Source organism: Echinops telfairi, unplaced genomic scaffold (genome assembly GCF_000313985.2).
Source record: "Echinops telfairi isolate 266 unplaced genomic scaffold, ASM31398v2 ScPeMD7_7468;HRSCAF=8506_0, whole genome shotgun sequence".
Classification (NCBI taxonomy): domain Eukaryota; kingdom Metazoa; phylum Chordata; class Mammalia; order Afrosoricida; family Tenrecidae; genus Echinops; species Echinops telfairi.
In genome coordinates, this window is record NW_022111369.1 from 80,509,685 (window position 1) to 80,530,897 (window position 21,213).

The 21,213-nt window shown below is 42.6% G+C and overlaps 1 protein-coding gene across 4 annotated transcripts in view; it reads right to left on the reverse strand.

Moving 5' to 3' along the window:
* Positions 1-9,487: 9,487 nt before the first annotated feature.
* REST (RE1 silencing transcription factor) overlaps positions 9,488-21,213 on the reverse strand; it is a 17,201-nt gene continuing 5,475 nt past the window's right edge. Inside the window, exons 2-5 of one of the 4 annotated variants that reach the window (XM_045284215.1) lie at positions 20,466-20,549; positions 13,322-15,070; positions 12,599-12,661; positions 9,488-11,995 (exon numbers count right to left, since the gene is read on the reverse strand). In XM_045284215.1, the coding sequence (XP_045140150.1) occupies positions 12,636-12,661; positions 13,322-15,070; positions 20,466-20,549 (1,859 nt within the window). In that variant the 3' untranslated portion in view covers positions 9,488-11,995; positions 12,599-12,635. Of the gene's footprint in view, positions 15,071-20,465; positions 20,550-21,213 lie in introns of all 4 variants that reach the window. The other 3 variants (XR_006679500.1, XM_045284214.1, XM_004706296.2) reach the window with 3 other exon arrangements.

Here is a 21,213-nt window from a genome sequence, read left to right on the forward strand (position 1 = left end):
CACTTATAGCTTCATTGCCCTCATCATTCTCAAAACTCTTGCTTTCTGCTTGGGCTCCTGGAATCAGCTTCTCTTTTTTCTTTTTCCCTTTTGTTTTGTTTTATTTCATTCTTCGTTGGTTCATATTAGGATTTATCTCAAAGGTGTCATGACATTGGGATCACCCTTTTGAAGTTGTGTTATGTGTTTTGTTTTTCAGTATAAGAAATCCAGGTTTGATGAACCTATGGAGACAGAAAATAGAATAAGGATTTGGGGGGTGGATACACTGGGGGTAGGAGGGAAAAGGGAGACTATGTCAAGGAGTCCAGGAAGGAAACGAATGTTTGGAAACTGATTGTGGTAGCAATTGTACAATAGCAACAACGCAATTGTTCAATGTGATTGAACTGTGGAACGATGTGATATCTCTATTAGCTCCCAATAAAATGGTTTTGGAAAATAGTTAATTAATTTTTAAAAAATGTTTAGCTTAACTAGCAAAGAACGCCTGCCTTGATCTATACGGTATCACATTCATGACAACAACCCCAAAGACTCATTAGGAGCCGGCAGGGCAGTGAGTGGATGCAAAGGAGGAATAAGGCAGGAAAGGAGTTGAGAAGGAGCGTGTCACTTAGGAAATGGGATCACTGTCACTGGACTGAGTCGATGTGGTTGGTATTCTAGAGAGCAAGAGCAAGACGGAATAGTCACCAAGGAAAAGCCCTCTGGATGACAGGGGTCTAGTCACAACCGATCATGGGAATGCAGGGAGGATATGGTGCCATGGAACCAGAAGTTGTCAGGAGTTGGGGGTCTGATTGCATGACAGCTGACAGCTAACAACACCTCCTCTTACACAGAAGCGATCATTCTCTTGCTCGTCGACATCAGCTCCCTCCAGTGACATGTCTCACCTCAGTCCAGGAGGCAGCCACGTGCAAGTGTCCCACCGACTCACTGTTGTCATGAACCACCCCAAGGAATACTTATGTTCGTGGAAGTCCCTACCAGGGAGGCTGTCTCTCAGGTGCTGCTCATTCCTCACCTGCTCTCTTTCTGATGGCTGGACACTGGATACTAGGACACTACTATCCCAGCCACTGCCGTAAGGTCATGGACCCATGCTTATTACTGGAAAAACTTGTCTGTCCTCTTTCTCTTTTTTCTTCTTCTTTTTAAAATCATTTTGGGGGGCTCATACAACTCTTATCACAATCCATACATACATCCATTGTGTCAAGCATACTTGTTTTTATTTTTGTGTGTGTGTATCAAGCACATTTGTACATATGTTGCCATCATCATTCTCTAAACATTTGCTTTCCACTTAAGCCCTTGGTATCAGCTCATTTTCCCCCTCCCTCCCCACTCTCCTCTCCCCCATGAACCCTTGATAAATTTATAAGTTATTTTGTCAAATCTTATAGCATCCGACATCTCCCTTCACCCACTTCTCCGCTGCACATCCCCCAGGGAGGTTATATGTAGATCCTTGTAATCTGTTCCCCCTTTCTCCTTCACCTTCCCTCCACCCTCCCGGTATTGCCACTCACACCACCGGTCCTGAGGGGCTCATCTGTCCTGGTCCTAGATGTACCATTGCACATCCTCCGGACCAGCTGGATTTGTAAGGGAGAATTGAACTCATGATTGTGGGGGTGGGGGAAGCATTTAGGAACTAGAGGAAAGTTGTGTTTTCATCATTGCTATACTGCACCCTGACTGCCTCGTCTCCTCCCCACGGCTCCTCTGTTAGGGTCTCCCCCCGCCCCCTTTTGTCCTGTTTTTCAAGATGAACTATATTTCCTTCAGAAAAATACCATTAAGGCTCCTGCACTAGTCCCCCAGACCTGGCCTGGCTGAATTCCCATTATAGTTGGCTTATCCTCAACTTGACATTGTTGCTATTTTCTATAAGAGTAGATGGATAACTCGCTCATTAACCCCAGGGATGTTAGCTGAGTGTCTAGATGTTATCCTCTAGCACATTAATGCGGCACACCTGTGGGTCCTAATTTTTTGCTGTTTTAAGCAGGACACTAATCTTAACAGTCCATAAACAGCTATCTTAAGTGTACCACAGAGTGGTGTTGTGAGGTGCCACACATCAGAGTGTGAGACTTGGTCATTATCGAGAAATATGCAATAAACTCTCTTTGGAGGAGGTTGCAAGACCTTTGAACCACTCAAGTCCTATGGTTTCACCTTCCAAACACTTCAACTGTCAACCAATGTTGGCAATGTCCGGTCAATAATAAACACTGAAGTGCATGACTAAGGTTATGGTGTCAAGAATATGGACTGCAGCAGATGCTGATGCATGGACTGTCAGAAGGAACAAATCGGCTTTGGAAAAAGTACAGCCAGAAAGTTCCTTACAAGTAAGGATAATGAGGCTTCATCTCACATACTTTGGATATGTCACTAGGAGGAGAGAAGGCTAGGTAAGATAGAAAGTCAAACAAAAAGAAAACAAGGAAGACCCTCACTAAGCTGGCTTGCTACAGTGACTGCTACAACCAACCCTGAAAAACAAAACTCACTGCCGTTGAGTCAAAGCCGACTCACAATGACCCTGCAGGACAGAGTAGAACTGCCCCTGTGAGGTTCTGAGACTATTAATCTTCACAAGAGTAGACACCAACGAGGAGTGGCTGGTGGTTCCCTACTGCTGATCTTGTGGTTCGCAGCCCAATGTGTAACCACGACACCACGAGGGCTCCTCAAACATAGCAACCATTGTGAGGGTGGTAAAAGAGTGGGCAGTTTCCTTGCTGTGAGTCAGAACCACTCACTGTGACTAAACTGTGATACATCCATACTACGGAACACTTCATGCAGTGGTTAAAAAGAATGAAGTGGGTTTCTGACTACTGACCAAGAGTTTCAAATTTCAGAGTTGTGCAAGTGCAGAACAATATCAACAATCCTGTGTGAATAAGAAGCAAAGAAACCATGCATTTCAATATGCATAAACAGATGGGTGGAAATAACTAAGAACAAAAAAGCTAACAGTAGCTAAAATGGGAGAGGAGACAGAAGATAAAGAGCCGGTGAAGAGGAATTTCCACGCGTTAAAATTTGGGGCAGACTGTAGTTATTTGTTGGCTATGTGGTTTTTGAAAATTATAATCTAATTAGAGCACACAAAAAATAACTGAGGGCGTAGTATTTTGAAACCAATAAAGAGCACACCAGTAGCTTGACCTTCCAAAAGAATCAGGGTAGAATTTTCAAAGATGGCCTCTGTTGGTTGTACAGTTTTGCCTACTTGCCGATTTCTATTTATTATCCCTTAAGACATTCCATCAGGGGGGATTAGGTTTTTGTGCCAACGTGACTCCAGTGGAAACACGTGGGGAGGAGGTTAGCCTGTCAGTCAGGTCGCAGCTTGATTGGAGGGCGACCGAGATAAACGGCTCACTGAAAGCAGCCCTCTCCTTCTCTGTGCTTTCACCTCCCTGTGGACAAGCCACGTGGAGCCACACTGAGACCTGTGAGAGCCTTGGAGATGCTTCCACCACCACCGGATCCACATGACTTTGCACCCACTAGCCTGTGATCTTCCTGCATTTTGCATCATTGCATGTACTGTGTGAGTCTGAAGAGGGATTTATTGCCTAGTGTAGGGCTTTATGGGCTAATACTGGACTTATGATATAAAGCTTTCTTATATAGTGTTAGTCTACAGTTGACTAGAGAAACAAATTCATAGACACTCATGTGTATAAGAAAGAGCAATTGTATATTAAGAAAACAACCCAGCCCAGTCAAGATCAGGTCCATAAATCCAGTATTAGCCCTTATGTCTGAGACCAGTCTATAATTTCCTCTTCAGATTCACACAACACAAGCAAGGATGCCAAATGCAGGAAGATCACAGGCCAGTGAGTGGTAAGTCTTGTGGATGCAGTGGCAGCGGCAGCATCTCAATGCTGGTGTGGGTCTCCATGTGGTTCCTCCAGCTCTAGGGTTCTGGTTCCAGCAGGGGGTCTCCATGTGTCTTGTCAGCAGGAAGACAAGCTGAGTTTGTATGTATCTGGCCTCCAGTGAACTATTTAGCTCTGTGGCACCTCCAAATGAGGTCATCAAGCTGCAGCCTGATTAACAGGCTAGACTCCACCCCTTCACAAGTTGACACAAGATTATGTAACTACCATATACATATGTGAAGGTCACTGGATTTGTTTCTCTAGTCACCCTGGCCTATCAAACCAAACTCACTGCCATTGAGTCAATTCTGGCTCACAGGACCCTACCAGACAGACTAGAACTGTCCCTATGGGCTTCTGCAACTGCCATTCTTTACGGGAGTAGAAAGCCTCATCTTCCTCCTGGCATTCCATCAAGTTCTCTTTAATTTTATAGTAAGAGCCCCTGGCGCTGTGGATTAAGCATTGGGCTGTTAACTTTAAAGTTGGCAGTTCAAACCAATCAGTTGTCACGGGCTCTCTCTCAGAAAGAGCTCCAAAGCTTTGGGAAATTCTAGAGGGTCACTGCGAGTCACTCACTATGGGGTTGCTTTGTCAGATTTGACTCCATAGCAGTGTTCGGTTTTGAACTTCGCCACCGTTTGTTTTGTTTTCTATTAGCAGGCGTCACTGGGTGGCACAAACTGGACGGTTGGTGGGTGGAAGCTACTGGGAGGTACTTCAGAAGAGAAGCCTGACACGCTGTGCTGCAATGTTCACAGCCTCGCAGACCACGTGAAGTTCTACTCTGCACACGCAAGCTCACCATGGACGTAAACCAACTACCTGGCAACCACCTAAAAGTATGTCAGCAGGCCGAGTCTCAGTGACACAGTGGCTGCAACAAGGGGATCAAACAGGCACAAGTGTGAGGATGAGCCAGGACCTGGCAGTGTTCTGTTCTGCTGTACACAGGGTCACTATGAGTCGAAAATGACCCAATGTCACCCACCAACACCAAATCTCATTCAGTTGCCTGGAGAGAGTACTCTCCCCCTGGCCGAAGTGGATGAATGTCATATAAGTGAAATAAGAATCCCAACATCCACACCAATATTGGCCTGGAAACTAAGAAACTGAGAGGGAAGGACCCTTCTGGACAAAATGCCAGCTCATGTAATGGGAGGGAGGATAGTAATAACTGACTCCAGCAAAAATCCTTTGGCAAATGTTTGCTCAGAACAGGATCGTTAGCTTCAATGTACCCACCCCAATTATCGATAAAGGGGGAAAGAACTTTACAGTGAAGAAACCCAATGACATCTTAGTCAAATGACAAGTTAATGCAATCGCAGTAAGTTGGCTGCTGTTGTTGTTGTAGGTGCCTCCCAGTTGGTTCCGACCACAGCCACCCTATGCACACCAGGAGGAAACCTTGCCTGATGCGCCCCACTGTTCCCATGCCAGACCCCATTGTTGCAGCCACTTAGTTAACTCACCTCGCTGAGGGCCTTCCTCGTTTTTGTTGCCTTCTCCAGGGACTGCTTTCTGCTTACATGTCCAAAGCAAGTGTAAAGTTTCACCGTCCTTGCCTCTGTGGAGCACACTGCCCATACATCTTCCAAGATTGATTGATTTGTCCTTAAACTGGTGTTTCCCTTCTAATGTTGTAGTCCAATCGTTTGTTTACAAAGTCTCTTTTGTTCAAGACTTGCTGCCTTCTGCTACCTGGGCTGATTCTCCTTGTGATAGCACTGTGGTAAAGTGAGATTTCTTATCATGGGTCTTCTGTCTATGGCTCTAATTGCATTATCCCATGGAACAACATCATTGGATTAGGTGGGACTCAGCAAATAGGGCATGTAAAAGACCAATAGAAGGGATTGGTTGCCACCCCCCTGCTTGTAATGGAGGTATCTTCAAAGTAGCAGAAGAGCCACTAAGATAGCATGTTCAAGATCCCTCCCTGCTTGAAGTTGTGGAGGCACCAGAAGCCAGGCCATCCCAAGACCTGAGGTCAAGGCAAGCAGACATGAGAGAGAGCAGAGGAGCAATGCTGAGACTATGAGACTGTGAGGCGGGGGAGCAGGTGAGCCTCCTGGTCCTTGCAGACCAGAGGTTAAGGGACCATGTGACTGAGAGGCCAAGGGCCAGACAGTAAGATCTGGATGCTGGCTGAGGTGTTGCTGTGGACCAACCAATGATTCTATCCATACTCAACTCCTGATTAACTTTTTAGTGTTGTCTCAGCTGTGTGTGGCCATTGCAACGAATCATCGAACCGAGCATAAAGGTAGAACATCGTGGGAGGAAAGGTAAAAGGTGCAGGCATGTCTAACCTCTGTAGAAGGCTTTGGGATAGCCAAAGGTCAGATATGGTATCCATGCTGTTTGCCCAAGCATCCAAGAGCAAATACCCGTTTGTCTAGAAATCACTAATTTCTAAAGTATACAAATTTTACAATGACAGTCTAACTACCAATGCCCATTAGAAGTCAAGGAAAATCTACACACACACAATTTTTGGTCTAGCCCACAGGTTTCCAAACTTATTTAGCCCACCACCCCCTTTTCAGAAAGTTACTCAGCCACCTCCAGCAAGGAAAACATATAGCCCATCACCCAGGATAAAATATTGGTATCTGCTTCTGCAGCCCCCCCTGGATTGTTTCACTGCCCCCCAGGGGGGTGATATCACCCAATCTGAGAAACCTTTGTCTATGGGCTGCAAGCTTTTAAGTGCTTGGATAAAGCAGTGAACAGAAAAGCACTGCTGCTGCCATGGAGATGATCTTCTAGCATGACACAAATGTTCACATCACTTTAGTCCTACAATACATGAGGCATACTCACCCCTGAAAAGATGTTATTTGGCTTGGGACCCAGTAGATGCCCTAATAGTTAACACTTAGGCACTTAATAAAGGAGCCCTGATGGCGTGGTGGTTACACATTGGTTACTGCAAGGTCAGTAGTTCAAAACCCTCAGACAAGAGTTACAGGGTCAGAGTGAACTCGACTCATCATTGAGTTTGGTTTATGCACTTATTAAATATGCACTTAATAAATAATAAGCAAAAACGTTCTATGGTAGATGTGCTTTGTTTTATAGATGAGGAATGAGGCCGAGTAATGTGACTTCCCAATGGTAGTTCATAAGGTAAAAAAATAACCTGGTGAGAAACCAGGTCTAACTCCATGGTCCAGACACGTGACACAGCAAAAGCGGCAGCATCTTTTGAAGTCATTTCTTGACAGTCAACACTTCTATCAGCCTTTAGAGAGCTGAGGACAAGCCCTGCCAGGAACCCTCACGCCTCCAAACTCAACTCATAATGACCCTTTAGGACGCAGCCGTATCGCCCCCATGGTTTCCAAGGATGCAAATCTTGACAGGCACAGCAAGCCTCTTTTCCCTACAGACATACTTGCGGTTTCAAACTGCTGACCTTGTGGTAAGCAACTCCATTTGTCACCCATTATATAACCAAGGCTCCTGAAAACATCCTCTAAAGAAACCATAGCCAAACTGCTATCGAGGCCACTCTAACTCATAGTGAGTGACCCTGTAAGACAAGTAAGCTGCATACACGGGTTTCTGAGGCTGACTCCAAACTGCAATCAGGGCACCACACGCAATACCCGGGAGGAGTTAATCCTATACCGTTCATTCTGCCTACAAACTGAAGCTAACCTAGCATTAAAATCTCTAAGAGGAAAAAAGGGGTGAGGAACAATTAATGTGAGAGAGCGCATTTGAACTGTTAGTGATGGCTATACAATTCCTTTTAAGTGATTTTTAATTATAGAAATGTATTACATCCAAGAAAACTTAAAGGTTTTGCCTAAGGAGCACCGAGTTTTAATGTAGTGGAACAATTTGGAAAGGGATGCCAATATACAACACAAATGGCACTGAATCATGCATTTAGTTGGATGTTTTGTATTTTTGCAAAATCGGTCGGGTGGAGCTACATGAATGAGTACAAGTTAGAAAACGTTCTAAAATTGATTGTGGTAAAGAATGTTCAACTCTTCTTGGTCTGATTGAAGTACTGAATTGTATGACATGTGAATGAATTGCCAATAAAACTTAAAAAGGAAAATAAAGGTGGGAGACCAGGTCAAACACAAATGTCTGAAACTTTAAAGAGTAACAAGTTGGGGGATGGGGGAAAAGAGCTGATACCAAGGGATCAAACAAAAAATGTTTTGAAAAATGATGGCAACACATGTACAAGTGTGTTTGATACAATTGATGGATTGTTATAAGAGGTGTAATAGCTCCCAATGATTAATTTTTTAAAATAACCAAGTCGTCTTTGGTGTGAGGGTAGCAAATTCCTAGAAAATACTTCTAGCAATGCTTCAATAAAGATTACAAGATAGCAAGGATTTATGTGACCTCCTCCCTGGGGGACAGACAACAGAAGTGAGTGAAGGGAGACGTCAGACAGGGCAGGGCATGACATAATAAACAATTTATAAATTATGAAGGGCTATGAGGGGGGAGTGGGGAAAATGAGGACCTGATGCCAGGGGCTTAAGTGGAGAGCTAATGTTTTGAGAATGACAAGGGCAATTAACGTACAAATGTGCTTTACACAATTGATGTATATATGGATTGTGATGAGTCACGAGCCCCTAAAACTATTTTTAAAAAAAACTACAAGATACATGGTATCCAACCATCTGCATGATTAGGCCAGGAGGTTCATTAAGACATCAAATGAGATTCACTTGGGCATCCTTAATGTTACTTGGGTTTTTAAAAATCATTTTATTGAGGCTCACACAACTCTTATCATAATCCATACATGTCAATTGTGTAAAGCACACTTATACACTCATTGCCCATTGTTCTCAAAACACTTTCCACTTGGGTTCCTGGAATTAGGACCTTTCCCCCTCCCTCATGAACCCTTGATAAATTATCTTCTCTTACACTGCCTTACATCTCCCTTCACCCACTTTTCTGTTGTCCAACCCCCAGGGAGGTTATTTATGTAGGTCCTTGTAATCAGTTCTCCCTTTCTACCCCCACTTCCCTCCTCCATCCCGGTATCACCACTGGTCCTGAGGGGCTCATCTGTCCTGGATTCTGTTTCCAGTTCCTATCTGCATCACTGTACATCCTCTGGTCTAACCAGATTTTTAAGGTAGAATTGGGATCATGATGGGGAGGGGGGGAGTGTTTGAGAACTAGAGGAAAGTTGTGTATCTCATCGATGCTACACTGCACCAAGTGACTCATCTCCTCCCCACTACCCCTCTCTGCAAGGGATGTCCAGTTCACAGATGGGCATTGGGTGAATGTTATTTGTTTTAACTGGTTGCTATATTGGGTATTTACATCCTATTAATATCTTGTGACTTGAGTATGGAAAAATATAAGACCACCCTCCCCCAATGTGAAATTCTGATTCTGACCATGAGACTAACATCAAACAAGTCCATTTTGCTAACAAACCCAGTTAGTGTCACCTCCTAAAAAAACTTCTTTCTCTCGGAATTTGGCAAGCTTGGTTCGGCTACTCCAGGGCCGTAGTCTTTTTATGAGAGCTACACCAGTAATACATAAAGGCGGCACGGTTTGTTTTATTTTAAACTTTATTTAAACATAACTATACTTACAGAAATACACTTATAATGGTTAATAGAATACAATTTAAGTTCAACTTATCCTACATAATTTGGACCAAAGACTTGGTACATGGTTTAAGATTCAAAACAAAACAGGGATTTGCGATCTGGTTTATTTTTTCATCGATTACAAGTACAAATGTATAAAAAGATCCTCCCTCAAATGCTGCAAAGGCAGGCAGCAAGAACCATGAGAAATTTACCTTTGGTTTGCTTCAGAAAAACACGTATTGCACTGTAAAAAGTTAAAAAAAAAAAAAATCGGTACAATTTTGTTGCAGTTTCGATGCCAGCTTATAAAAAGTTCAATAACTAACGAATGCAGGTTTGGGGGTCGAGCCTGTACACAACACAAAAACTATTAAGACAGTAAATTGCATGCAGATTGTAAATCTACACACACGATTTGGGTCATTCCTTGCCATCGAATTACCGCCAATATTTCAGTTCACCTTCTGAAGCCAACAAGGAAACTGGCTGGAAAATGGCATTCTGGCTGTAAATATTCCTGATTTATACAGGAAGGAAACAATGAAGCTCCACCCCCCACTTTACAGTCCAGAATTGATAATGTACTACAGAGGCAAGATATTCTTTCCACAGCCAACGCTCACAGGGTAGCATGCCATGGGATCATTTTGGGTTGACATTCTTACTAGCGCGCATACAAAAACAGTCCCCAAATTCCAAAGACTATGTGACTTTAGCAGTGACTGCAACAATAAAGGCCTGGAAGACTGGAACAGTATTCTCAACCAGCTATGAAGCAGCCTTCTCAAGAAGGGTTAGCCACTTGTAAAGTTTACCTCAATTAAAAAAAAATTTTTTTTATTTTAAGAATACAAAATAAGTAGCCCGCCACCCCCCCACAAGGAAGAAGCAGCTCTGAAATAAAAAAGAAAAAATATATAATTTAAAACATCTTAAAAACCAATGTGAATACAGGGTGTTCAAAAAATAGTTAAGAGATACATTTCCTTAAGGCTATCTAAGATTAGGCTTATAATGTATTCTAGTATTTCAAGTTTACCACTAGTTATTAAGCATCAATTTACAAATAACATGTTCATTTTGTTTCTTTGTCAAAGAAAATTCTTGCTTCAGTTCTATCCAGTAGGAGTGGGGGCTAAGAAAATAAAAAAATCAAACAGTTCCATGCAAATATCACATTTCTCAACTGAAGAACTCCTGGCTGAACTAGAAGTTCATATTACTAATATACTTTTTCATTGATACAATTTTTATTAAGTACAAACACATGGCATTACGGCTCAGAACCTAATATAGGCCTGACCATCAAGTCATTGTGTTCTGGAAGAAAGGCCTCAGAACTCCCACTCATTTCCAGTAATAATGTTCTTAGACCAATTAGTTTCCTGCATATTCTAGTCTAAAAACTAGATTAGAAATTAGTTGAATTCTTCGGCATTCCCCAGAAGTATGAAAGAATCCACAAACACCTGTGATTCACAATCTATGCTTAATATGAATCTTTCTACACATACTGTAAAGGCATTTTAAGTAAAATGTACCAATGAGCATTCAAACTAGTTGTTAGATTTAACTGGCTTTATAATTTAAGATTTAAAACATAAATATTTGCAACTGGATCTTCTGTTGACAATGATTGTCAGAGCCTAGAATTCACCATCATTTAGTCATTCATACATACATGGACACAAACACACACATATACAACTTACTTCTCATATCTTGAGAGAATCCTCAGATTCCTTCAATCTTTGGCCTCCCAGCCAATTCCAAGTTCAAACATGTTTTAGCTCAAACTTTTTCACTCATGATTTTTAACAGAAGTTTTCTATCCACACGTCATCAATACTTTCCACAGCAAAAACGGTGCTGCCCAAATCTGAAGCCTGCCTCCCAGAGACCACCATATCTCAGTTGATTACTTCAGAAAGCCACGGGAGATCAGAATTGTCCAGGATCTTCTAATGGTTTATTTTATTTAACCGAGTAAGTCATTGTATTAACAAAAAATGGCCAAAAAACCTTTGTTGGATTCTTTCATCTCTTTGGCGACTGACCAAAGAACCTAGAGAACTCATTTTGCGAGGACGCCTCCTTGTTCATGCCCACTGCCCCACTGGAGCACAGGATAGCTGCAATTCACTTTGAGGCCTCACCTGTAGGAGGCGGCGGCCACACAGGCAGCCAGGACGACACCCACTAGTTTGTGGGAACCCTGAGAATGTGTGATTTTTCAGTCTGGACTGTACTGAAATGTCACCGGCCTTCCCCACTGCATTCATAAGAAGTGGCAGCTGGCCCACCAGTACTCCTCCTGCTACCAACTCGCTCTAGGCTGGCTGTGTAATAAACGGCTTGGGAATCTCACCTGCGCCGGTTTCAATAACCTGAAGCTATGATTTCAGGTTTGCAGTTTTCAAATAGCACTTCGTTATTCAGTTGAGTAGCCATATGGATGCCAACCACCTATGGAAAAAGGTGTTTATCTCAAAGACAGTATTTAACACTGTACAGTTAGTACATAGCTGTACCAACAGGCACAATTTAGTTACTGATGGTTGGTCACTTAACATAAAATCCACTCAGTAGCGCCTCGTGGCTTTTTTAACTGCAAGATCGAAACTGAGTTGCAAGTATACTACACATCCATCCAAAATAAATAATCTTATGTGAAATAGATTCTGTCATAAAAGATATGAATAAAACAAAATTGAGCCTGCATGTTCCATTTGCCCACAAACTTGCACACTAAATATCCTGCACAGACAATTGCAGCAAAGAAAACTGCCCATATGCAAAAAACTTAAAAGCATTCTTTCAGAGGCCAAAATAAACATGCATATATAGGAATAAAGTGTTACTATTCAACACAATGCTATTTTTTAAAAAATCAACTGCATAGGTTAAAAATATAACAATGTGCAACATTTTAAACCATTAAAGCACCCCCCATTTTTAAAAAACCCAACCACCAAAAAAGAAATCCCCAACACCCACACCCAAAATCACCATTTTCATGACCAATAACATACACAAATAAACAATGATCAAAACTCAGAAAGTAAATACCTGGACGGATACACTGTCCATTGTTGGGAGTTTTTCTTCAATTTAAGTGTCTTTTTTTCATCTCTAAAAAAAATTTTAAAGTGCTAACTTTATATAAAGCAGGCAAATTCTTCAAGTAATTTGCTATTGAGTATGCCAATTTTAATAGAGCTAAATAATGAACTACGGATAAAGTGAAACAAGGCGACAGACATAGGAACAAACTGACAAATAGTAGCTGAACAAAGCAGTAGGCTGCTACACCATCTTGGCTTTCTTCAATTAAAGACACTAACAGAATTCAGATTTCTGTTGACTTTGAGTACACAACTCCCTTAAATTCGCTAGATCTACACAACAATCCACCGTACACAGAAAGTCATTAAGGCAAGGAGTGCCATTTAACAATTAGGACTGGGCACGAGTTAAAGCAATCTTACAGAGTAAAAGGTTGCCTACTACTATAAATGAATATAAACGACTAGATGTGGCAAGGTTAAGTAGTGGAACTCCGTCCAAAATTTAATCACTCCTGCCCCTTAGCTGCTTTCTCAAGGAAGTATACATTAACCAAATGGCGGTTGAGGTGTTTGCTGTAATCTTTTTCCTTTCTAAAAGAACGATCACAGAAAATGCAAACAAAATCGCCCTCCGCCGCTTTGCCTGCTAAGGCCTCCTCGGCATTTTTTCTACTAGCGTCTGGTGGAACCGGGCGCGCCCCATTTAAGCCAGAATCATCACTACCCTCTGACATGTTGTCACTTAGGTCACTTCCATCATGACTGTGAATGCCTTCGTCTTCATCGATTTCCTGAGACTCGTTTACAGCCGTGGTCACGGGTGATGTCTCGGCAGTTTTGGACACTGCTGCTGCTGCTTTCTCTACTGGTGCGGGGACAAGCAGCGATGGAACTGGTTCAGCAGCCGAGTCTTTACCAGAGAGCGTCTCAGCTGTGTTCTCATCGCGGTCGGTTTCCATTGCACAAAGCACTGTGTCGGCCTGATGCTTCCCGTCGAAAATGTCACCCCCCGGCGATGTCAAGTTTCCGTCAACTGAAACACTGGTAGATTCCTCGGTACTAGCAGCGAGATGATTATCCACCTCGTCTGCTCTGACTCTCCGAGGAGGGGCTTCTTGAATTCCTCCTCCTTCAGAGTGTAAATTTTGGTCTTTTGGTGCCTCTTCCTGGAAGTTGTCCTCTGGCAACAGTGGGGAGCGTGGCAGGACTTCGGGCGTGCTGGCACTTTCCTTGCGAACCTGGCTCTCTCTGTGGACAGGCACTAAGCCAACCTCATTGAGGATTTGCTCCTTCCGCGCCATTTCACTCAGCGTGTCCGACATTTCCACATCACAGTCTGGGGCGGAAGGTGTTGGCGGCATCGAGTCCACCTGCGACAACGGCTCCACCAGTGGTGGCGGCTCGGCCGGAAGAGGGAGATCCACCCGTGATGGAGGCTCCTCCGGAAGAGCTTCCACCCGTGGCAGCGGCTCCACCGGAAGAGGAGGGTCCTTCGGTGGTGGCAGCTCAGCCGGAGCCGGAAGAGGAGGGTCCACCAGTGGCAGCGGCTCGGCTGGAGCCGGAAGAGGAGGGTCCTCCGGTGGCAGTGGTGCCCCCCGCGGCAAGGGCGCCCGCTGCGGGGCGGGCAGCTTCGGGCTGGGGGGCCGCCTGGCATTCTTCTTCTGGCACGGCCCCTTCAGAACAGGCTCGCCCTCGGGGGACTGGCCCTTCTTTTTACTGGATTTGTTTGTCTTCGGAGTTTTCTTCTTGGTACTTTTTTTCACGGAGGTCTTCGGCTTTCGAGTGTCCTCCGCTTTGCTGTCGCCCCGGGGTGCCTCCCGGCTGCTCTTGCTCTCGCCCTTCGTTTTCTTCTTGGCCACAGGCTCCTCCTCGGCCGCGGCCTCCGCCCTCCGCTTGCTGCCCTTGGCTCTGCGGGCCGGCTCGGCCCCGGCGTGCGCCCCCGGCTCTCTGGGCTCCGCGGCCGCCGCCTTGCGCATCCGGGTCGTCACCTGGACCACGGCTGCGGGGTTCCCGGGCTTCTTCTCTTTAGAAGCATTCTCTTTTTTCTCCACTTTGCCCGGCTTCTCGCATTTCTTCCCAGTCGCATCTCCCTTTGTTTTTGTCTTCTCGGGTTCCGCCTTCTCATCGGCAACACTGTTGTTGGGCAAGTCCGCCTCCCGCTTTTTGGTTTTCTTCAGTCTCACTTTTGAAACATCCATTGTTTTACTCGGACAAGTGGGATGCTTAGATTTGAAGTGATACTGCAGATTACACTTCTTGGAGGCGGCATAGTCGCAGACAGGACAGTTGAACTGCCGGGGGTTAACATGCAGCTCCACGTGTTTCTTGAAGTTACTTCTGTCTGCCGTTTTGTAATCGCAGTAAGGGCAGTTCAGCGGTTTGGGCCCGTTGTGAACTTGTCTTGCGTGGCGGGTTACTTCATGTTGGTTAGAGGCCACATAGCTGCACTGATCACATTTAAATGGCTTCTCACCTAGAGATGAACAAGAGGTGTTTAGAGAAGACACAGGTTAAAAAATAAATTCAAGACCTCAAAATATAGTAAGATAAATCTGATAAAACATCAGATTACTTGTTGAAAAGACTATCATGCACCTTATGATTCCCATATTTACTTATATAATTCTTCTCTGTCCTTTGATAGTGGTTCTAAGACCATGGTCAGGGAGAATGATCTCAAGCTACTGTCACATGGAGGCCATCAAGGGGCTCACTCACACTCCTAAAGAAGCCCTAAATTCCCACACAGCTTCAATTAAGTCTTAAAACTTAAAAAAAAATTAAAAATATATATATATATCTCACTCTGGGCTATCCTCCCAGACCCTGCGCTTTAATCTCAAGGAGGGGGGCAAAAAGTTTTGTTTTTTTTTGTCAACTTTCAATTAACCTTTTTGTCCACTGTGACAAGTTTCACTTAACTAACTTTTCAAATGCCAAAGTTAATCTTCAAAAGCAAAAGAAACGGCCAAGAAACCTTTTCTTGCTCTCTCTACCCTTTCTTCTCTCAAAGGGGCAAGGAAAAATTAGGTAGGTGAGAAGAAATATACAAGTAGATATGGTACATACAATAAACATCATCACCACCACGGACAAAACCAAAAACCACTCCCACCCCCAAATTAAAGGGATAAGAGTAGCACATTCTTTTGTACCTGAATACATACCCATCTAGATCACACTCTAGTAATATTACCAAATGGTATCCAGACCCCACTGGTCCAAAGGAATGCATAGTAGAAAAATGAAAATTAACATTTATGAAGTCATCTCTCAAACATCAGATTCACATAAAAAACATATTTTAAAGTTTCATAGAGCAAACTGATTTACTCAGACATCAAAAGCAAAGCCATGTGGATATTAATCTTTACACAATTAGAAAATATCTGTGGAGAACTTAAAATACTAAATCACAAAATAAAATAAAAATGTATCAAGTATGTCAGATTGGTTATCGCAGCTGATTAAACAACTTTCCACATTAGTCCATTCATTTTTTCAAATCAATGGCAAATATTTGCTTACCATCTACAGACATAAATGGAGGAAAGATGGTGGGGGAGGGGGTTGGGCAGAATGGTTTAAGACAACTTCTAAAGTTAAAAAGTATCTGGGAATTTAAACATGGACTCCTCAGCTTGCTTATTGAACAAGGTACTAAAAACTCTCTAAGGCTCAGTCTCCTCACTTATAAAAATACTCCCTACTAAATACCAAGAGATATAAATAATGTAATCCTTAAAAGCACTTAGCAAGAGACGTACAAGAGGCACTAAACAGGTTATTGCAATAGCTGATCTCTTTGGGAGCCAACAGGTCATTTTTAGTATGAGTAAACAAAAAGCAGGTAATTTTCGTGTAGCCTTTAGGAAGGAGATCCAAAGAGGGAGTCTTAGTTCAGATATAAACTTCAACCTGTGAAATGGTCACAGGGGAGTGGTCTATAGAGGAAATTGATGTGGAACATTCGGTGGCATATTCAATTTGCTGTGCTACTCTCTGTCCTCCAAGATTTTGTTGTAGCATCAAGTGTGTTTGCATAACCCACACTCAAACCTTATGTACCGTTAATAAGAATTCTTCAGTTATTTGATGCTGCATAGTTTCTAAAGTATCTTGCAGCTGGGAGAATACATTTTTTCGATAACTCTTTAGAGCAGGTAAACTAAATTTTATCTTCATTTATTATACACATTATCTTGAGACTACAAGAACACTGGCTTTTTAATACATCCACTCCTCACTCACGGCCATGATTAGGTTTTAAAGACCAAGTGAAAAGCAGTGTTATGCAAAATTAGATAACCACATGAACAAAATGGCGGACGTTTGCATCATAACATCACTGCCAAAGCACTGAGGAGGCTGGCCCAGTCAAGTTGTCACACCCTTGCACACACCATCACAGCTAGCAGCCAGCCATACATACACTGGCCTACATCTAAATGTTCACTGCTGCTTGACCCAAGTCATTAATTAACAAAATAGGTAACTGTTTGTTTTTGATTTTTTAAAACTGTTGTGGTAAATACAAAATACTGGTTGAGGTAGTATGAGATAGAATTACCTATTCATTAAGGGTTTTTAAGGTTTTAAAAAATTATTTCAAGCATAGTCAACTATTTCTGGCCTGTACTTTAGTCCCTTCCCAAATATACTATTTGTCTATATATTATTGAATCATGTTTCATAAGTTATGCCAGTCTTATTATCTAGTATTAATGTAAGGCAAGCTCAGAAGAGCAAAGATTTGTTCAAGGTTTACATATTCATAAAAAGAATAATCCAGAAACTGCTAAGGAAATTCTAAAGCAGTCAAGGGACACAGAATGGATTACTACCACTCAGCAATATAAAAATTCTGTTAATACAGCAAGAAGGGGATGAATCTCAAAAGCAAAATGCTCCAGGAAAATGACACAAAAGGATATATGCTCTATATTTCATGTGTAGACATTTAAAAAGCAAAACTGCTTTTTTTATTAAGTCAGAATATTGACCAAAGGGTAGGAGAGGGGTGTGGGGTGGGGTGAGAGGGCAGGAGGCAACATTCCTTAGGGCAATAGCAAAGTGTCAGGTCTTGACCGAAGTAGTAGTGAAAACATAAGTCACTGAGGGTCCCCTCTTGTAATACTTCATGTGTGCAACTTAACATGTAACAGTTATTCCATAAAATATGATTTTAAGTATGCTAAAATTCATGAAGCTCTCCAGCCATGGCAACGTGAAGACAAAGCGAGGTATTTATACTAATGTTCATTCACGAAGTTGGCACCGGACTGGCCGGTGTTTCCTTCTACGTTACATCAGGTTGATATCAGAAGAAAGCAACGTGACCTCAAAACAACAGTATGAAAATCGCCAAACAGAAGCTAAAAGGGAAATAAATGGCTATCACTGAATTCTTTTTTAAATGGAGGTGAAATGCAGCAATTGCCTTCTGCTTTTCTAACAAACATCACAACCCACAGAAGGGGTACTCCTTGCAAGTGACAAGCAGGAGGCAATAGGCAGTGTGATACACGCAACACAATTAAGTACATGTTAAAAAAGAACATAATAGCAATTACAAAAAACACGGAAGCCTCTCCATCAAGGTAGCAAAGGGCGAGTTGACGAAAACACCCATGCCTCTTAAGAGTCCCCCCAGGAAGGGAGAACAACCAGGGAACAGTCTTTGGGAAATGCAAAGGGCTAACATGCTCAGCCAGGGAGGTTCAGGTTCACCCAGAGGCACCTCAGAAGAAAGGCTTGGCCGTCCGCTTCCCAAGGTAGCCACTGAAAACACTGTGGGACACGGAGTTCTACTCGACACACCTGGGGTCCCCGGGAGTTTAAATCAATTTGATGGAAACTGGTTTTACTAGATAGAAGCAGCAATAAAAGGAAGACCATTGCCACTTGTCCCATTCAGAGGGCCAGTCTTTCCACCAACACCCAATTTCCATTTTTCTCAAACTGATTCTAAAGGTTAGTTTGACCTAGAACCTACCCCCAGAGTATGGAAGAACTCCAAGTAAACCACCAATGTGGTTTTGCTTCATAAACCTTTGCCAATTTGGTTAAAATGTACCAATTCAGCAGAGCCTAATCTCTCCCAGAAATAAATCAAGAGCACAAGCTGCTCTTCTCTCAAAGCATTCCCATGAATTACTAAGGTCAAAGGTGGCCTGTAACGACAGAGCTCCAGGAGAAAGACCATCCAACTGCACCTGCATTAGTTAGCCTGGTTTTATTCCATGTGCCATCAGCAACGTCCACTCAAGTGCGTTATCCCACGCCAGTGCCCCAGCATCACTAATGAACTACGTAATTCAAACCGCACACATCAAGTAGTCTGCAGTCATAGAAGAAACACACAAAAGAGTCCCATAAAGTAGGCAACTCAGAAAGAGGAGGACATTTGTTCTACAGGGAAAAGAAAGTCTGTCCTATTTGCTAGATGCCTTAGTTTGCTACCTCTAAGATAGGGGTATTAATAGAACTTCTACTGCCCCAAGATTATATTGAGTGCATTCTTAGAAAACTTGTATTTTTACTTTTCAACAATACCCAACCATACCCTCAAAGACTGAAGGCTGCATACACATTTCCTGGAGGGAAAGAAAGCAGGAAGCACCCCAAAAGTTTCTGGTTAAGGTGACCCAACTCATGATTTTAGGAGATTTAAAAGAAACAATGTACATACATTCATGAGAAGCATGTGGGGTCCAGAAAGGCTAGCATACTATATACTGTATGACACCCCCCCTTCCTAAGGTAGACTTTAGGTAATCATTGAAGGGAAACGAGTCTGCATTTTAATAAACAACAAAACATTACCTATTAGACACACTGACTCTGGAAGGAGAGCAATCCAATCAAAAGCAGTAGTTCACTAGGGTCAATCATGGCCAAATGAAGTCATTACTTTTTAAGACCACCTAGATTAATTTTTTGATTTTGTTTTTACTGTAGTCACCCACACTGAGAACCAACTCCGGGTGGTTGGGGTTACTTTAGTCACTGGAGTAGTCATTGGACTTTAGTCATTTTGCTTGACAAATCAGTGTTCTAGATTACCATCTTTTTTTCTTTAGCTTTTGTAAATCAGCCCTTAAAACCCATCAACTCATAAAATAACAAATCCCCAATCTTCAGAGCCACGCCCAGCATTATGCTATGAGTATAAAGCTTTGCTGGGAGAGCAAGGAAGCAATGATTAAAACACCGTTGGTTTACGGGTAACTACTGCCACTGACTCAATTTTGATTCACAGCTACACCCTACAGGACAGGGTAGAAATTGCCCTTCAAGTTTCCCTGATTGTATCTCCCTACAGCAGGGGTCCTCAAACTTTTTTAATGGGGCCAGTTCACTGTCCCTCAGACCTGTTGGAGGGCCAGACTATAGTTTAAAAAAAATCGATGAACAAATTCCTATGCACACATCTTATTTTGAAGAAAACAAATGGGGCAAAAACACCCGGCGGGCCGCATGCATGTGGCCTGCAGGCCATAGTTTGAGGACGCTTGCTTTACAGGAATAGTGGCTGCTAGTTCTAACCTTGGAGTTACTAGTACAACACAGAACCACCAAGTCCCAATTTTATTAGGAGTTATAAAACTCTGGATCTAAGTTAAGCCACAGCTCCTCCTTCCCAGAAAAAAATACACATTTATATTCAATTTCAGGAACTCACACACAAACTCCAGATTAAGGTATTCCAGCTCTACAACAGTATTAAAAGAACACTGGCTTCTACTTGAGTTTCTAAAATTTGCCAAATAAGCCATTTAATTTAACTCCATGTTCGGAAATAAAGCATTACTCAGCGCCATATTTTAGAAGAACTTCCTAATGGCAGTCCCCATGTTCATACCAACCTGAATGAGTACGCATGTGTCGAGTTAGATGAGTCTTCTGAGAACTTGAGTAAGGACAAAGCTCACATTTATATGGGCGTTCCCCTGCAAAAAACATGATAATGAATGAACAGGGTTTCCCTATGACCAACTATGCCAAATACAATTCCCACTAACAATATGCATTTAGCACTGATGATTAAATGTGTGTGTGTGTGTATTCCTCTATCCTCTATTCTGGGGAAATAATCACCATTTTACATCATGTATTAGAAATACAAGTGATTTCACTCAGAAATTACATATTATTAAAGTTCACTTTGTGAATTCTCATCGTCTCTTTCACAGTGATGTTGTATGTTGTTGCATTAAGTACTTAACCTCTTAACCTGTTCTTTTCACTCAAATATGGTACCCTGTCTCTCTTTAAGTGTTCTAGAGATTATTTTGTGACAACGGCTATATAACTATGACTATGCTGCCAGACCCTGAATTGTACATGAGTGAATTGTGTGATTATAACTCAATAAAGCAGTGATAGAATATGCTAGTGGCCTTGAAAGCATTATACTAAGTGAAATAAATCAGTCACAGATAAATAGTGCATGCTCCTACTCATGAACTATGTAGAACGGAAGTAAGTGGGGCTCAATGTTTAGGAGGCACCAAGCTTCTGCTAAGGGTGGGGATTTGGAAACGGGCAATGGCTGAACTAATATCCTTGAATTTCACATGAAACAGAATAAATATCCTTGAATTTCACATGTGA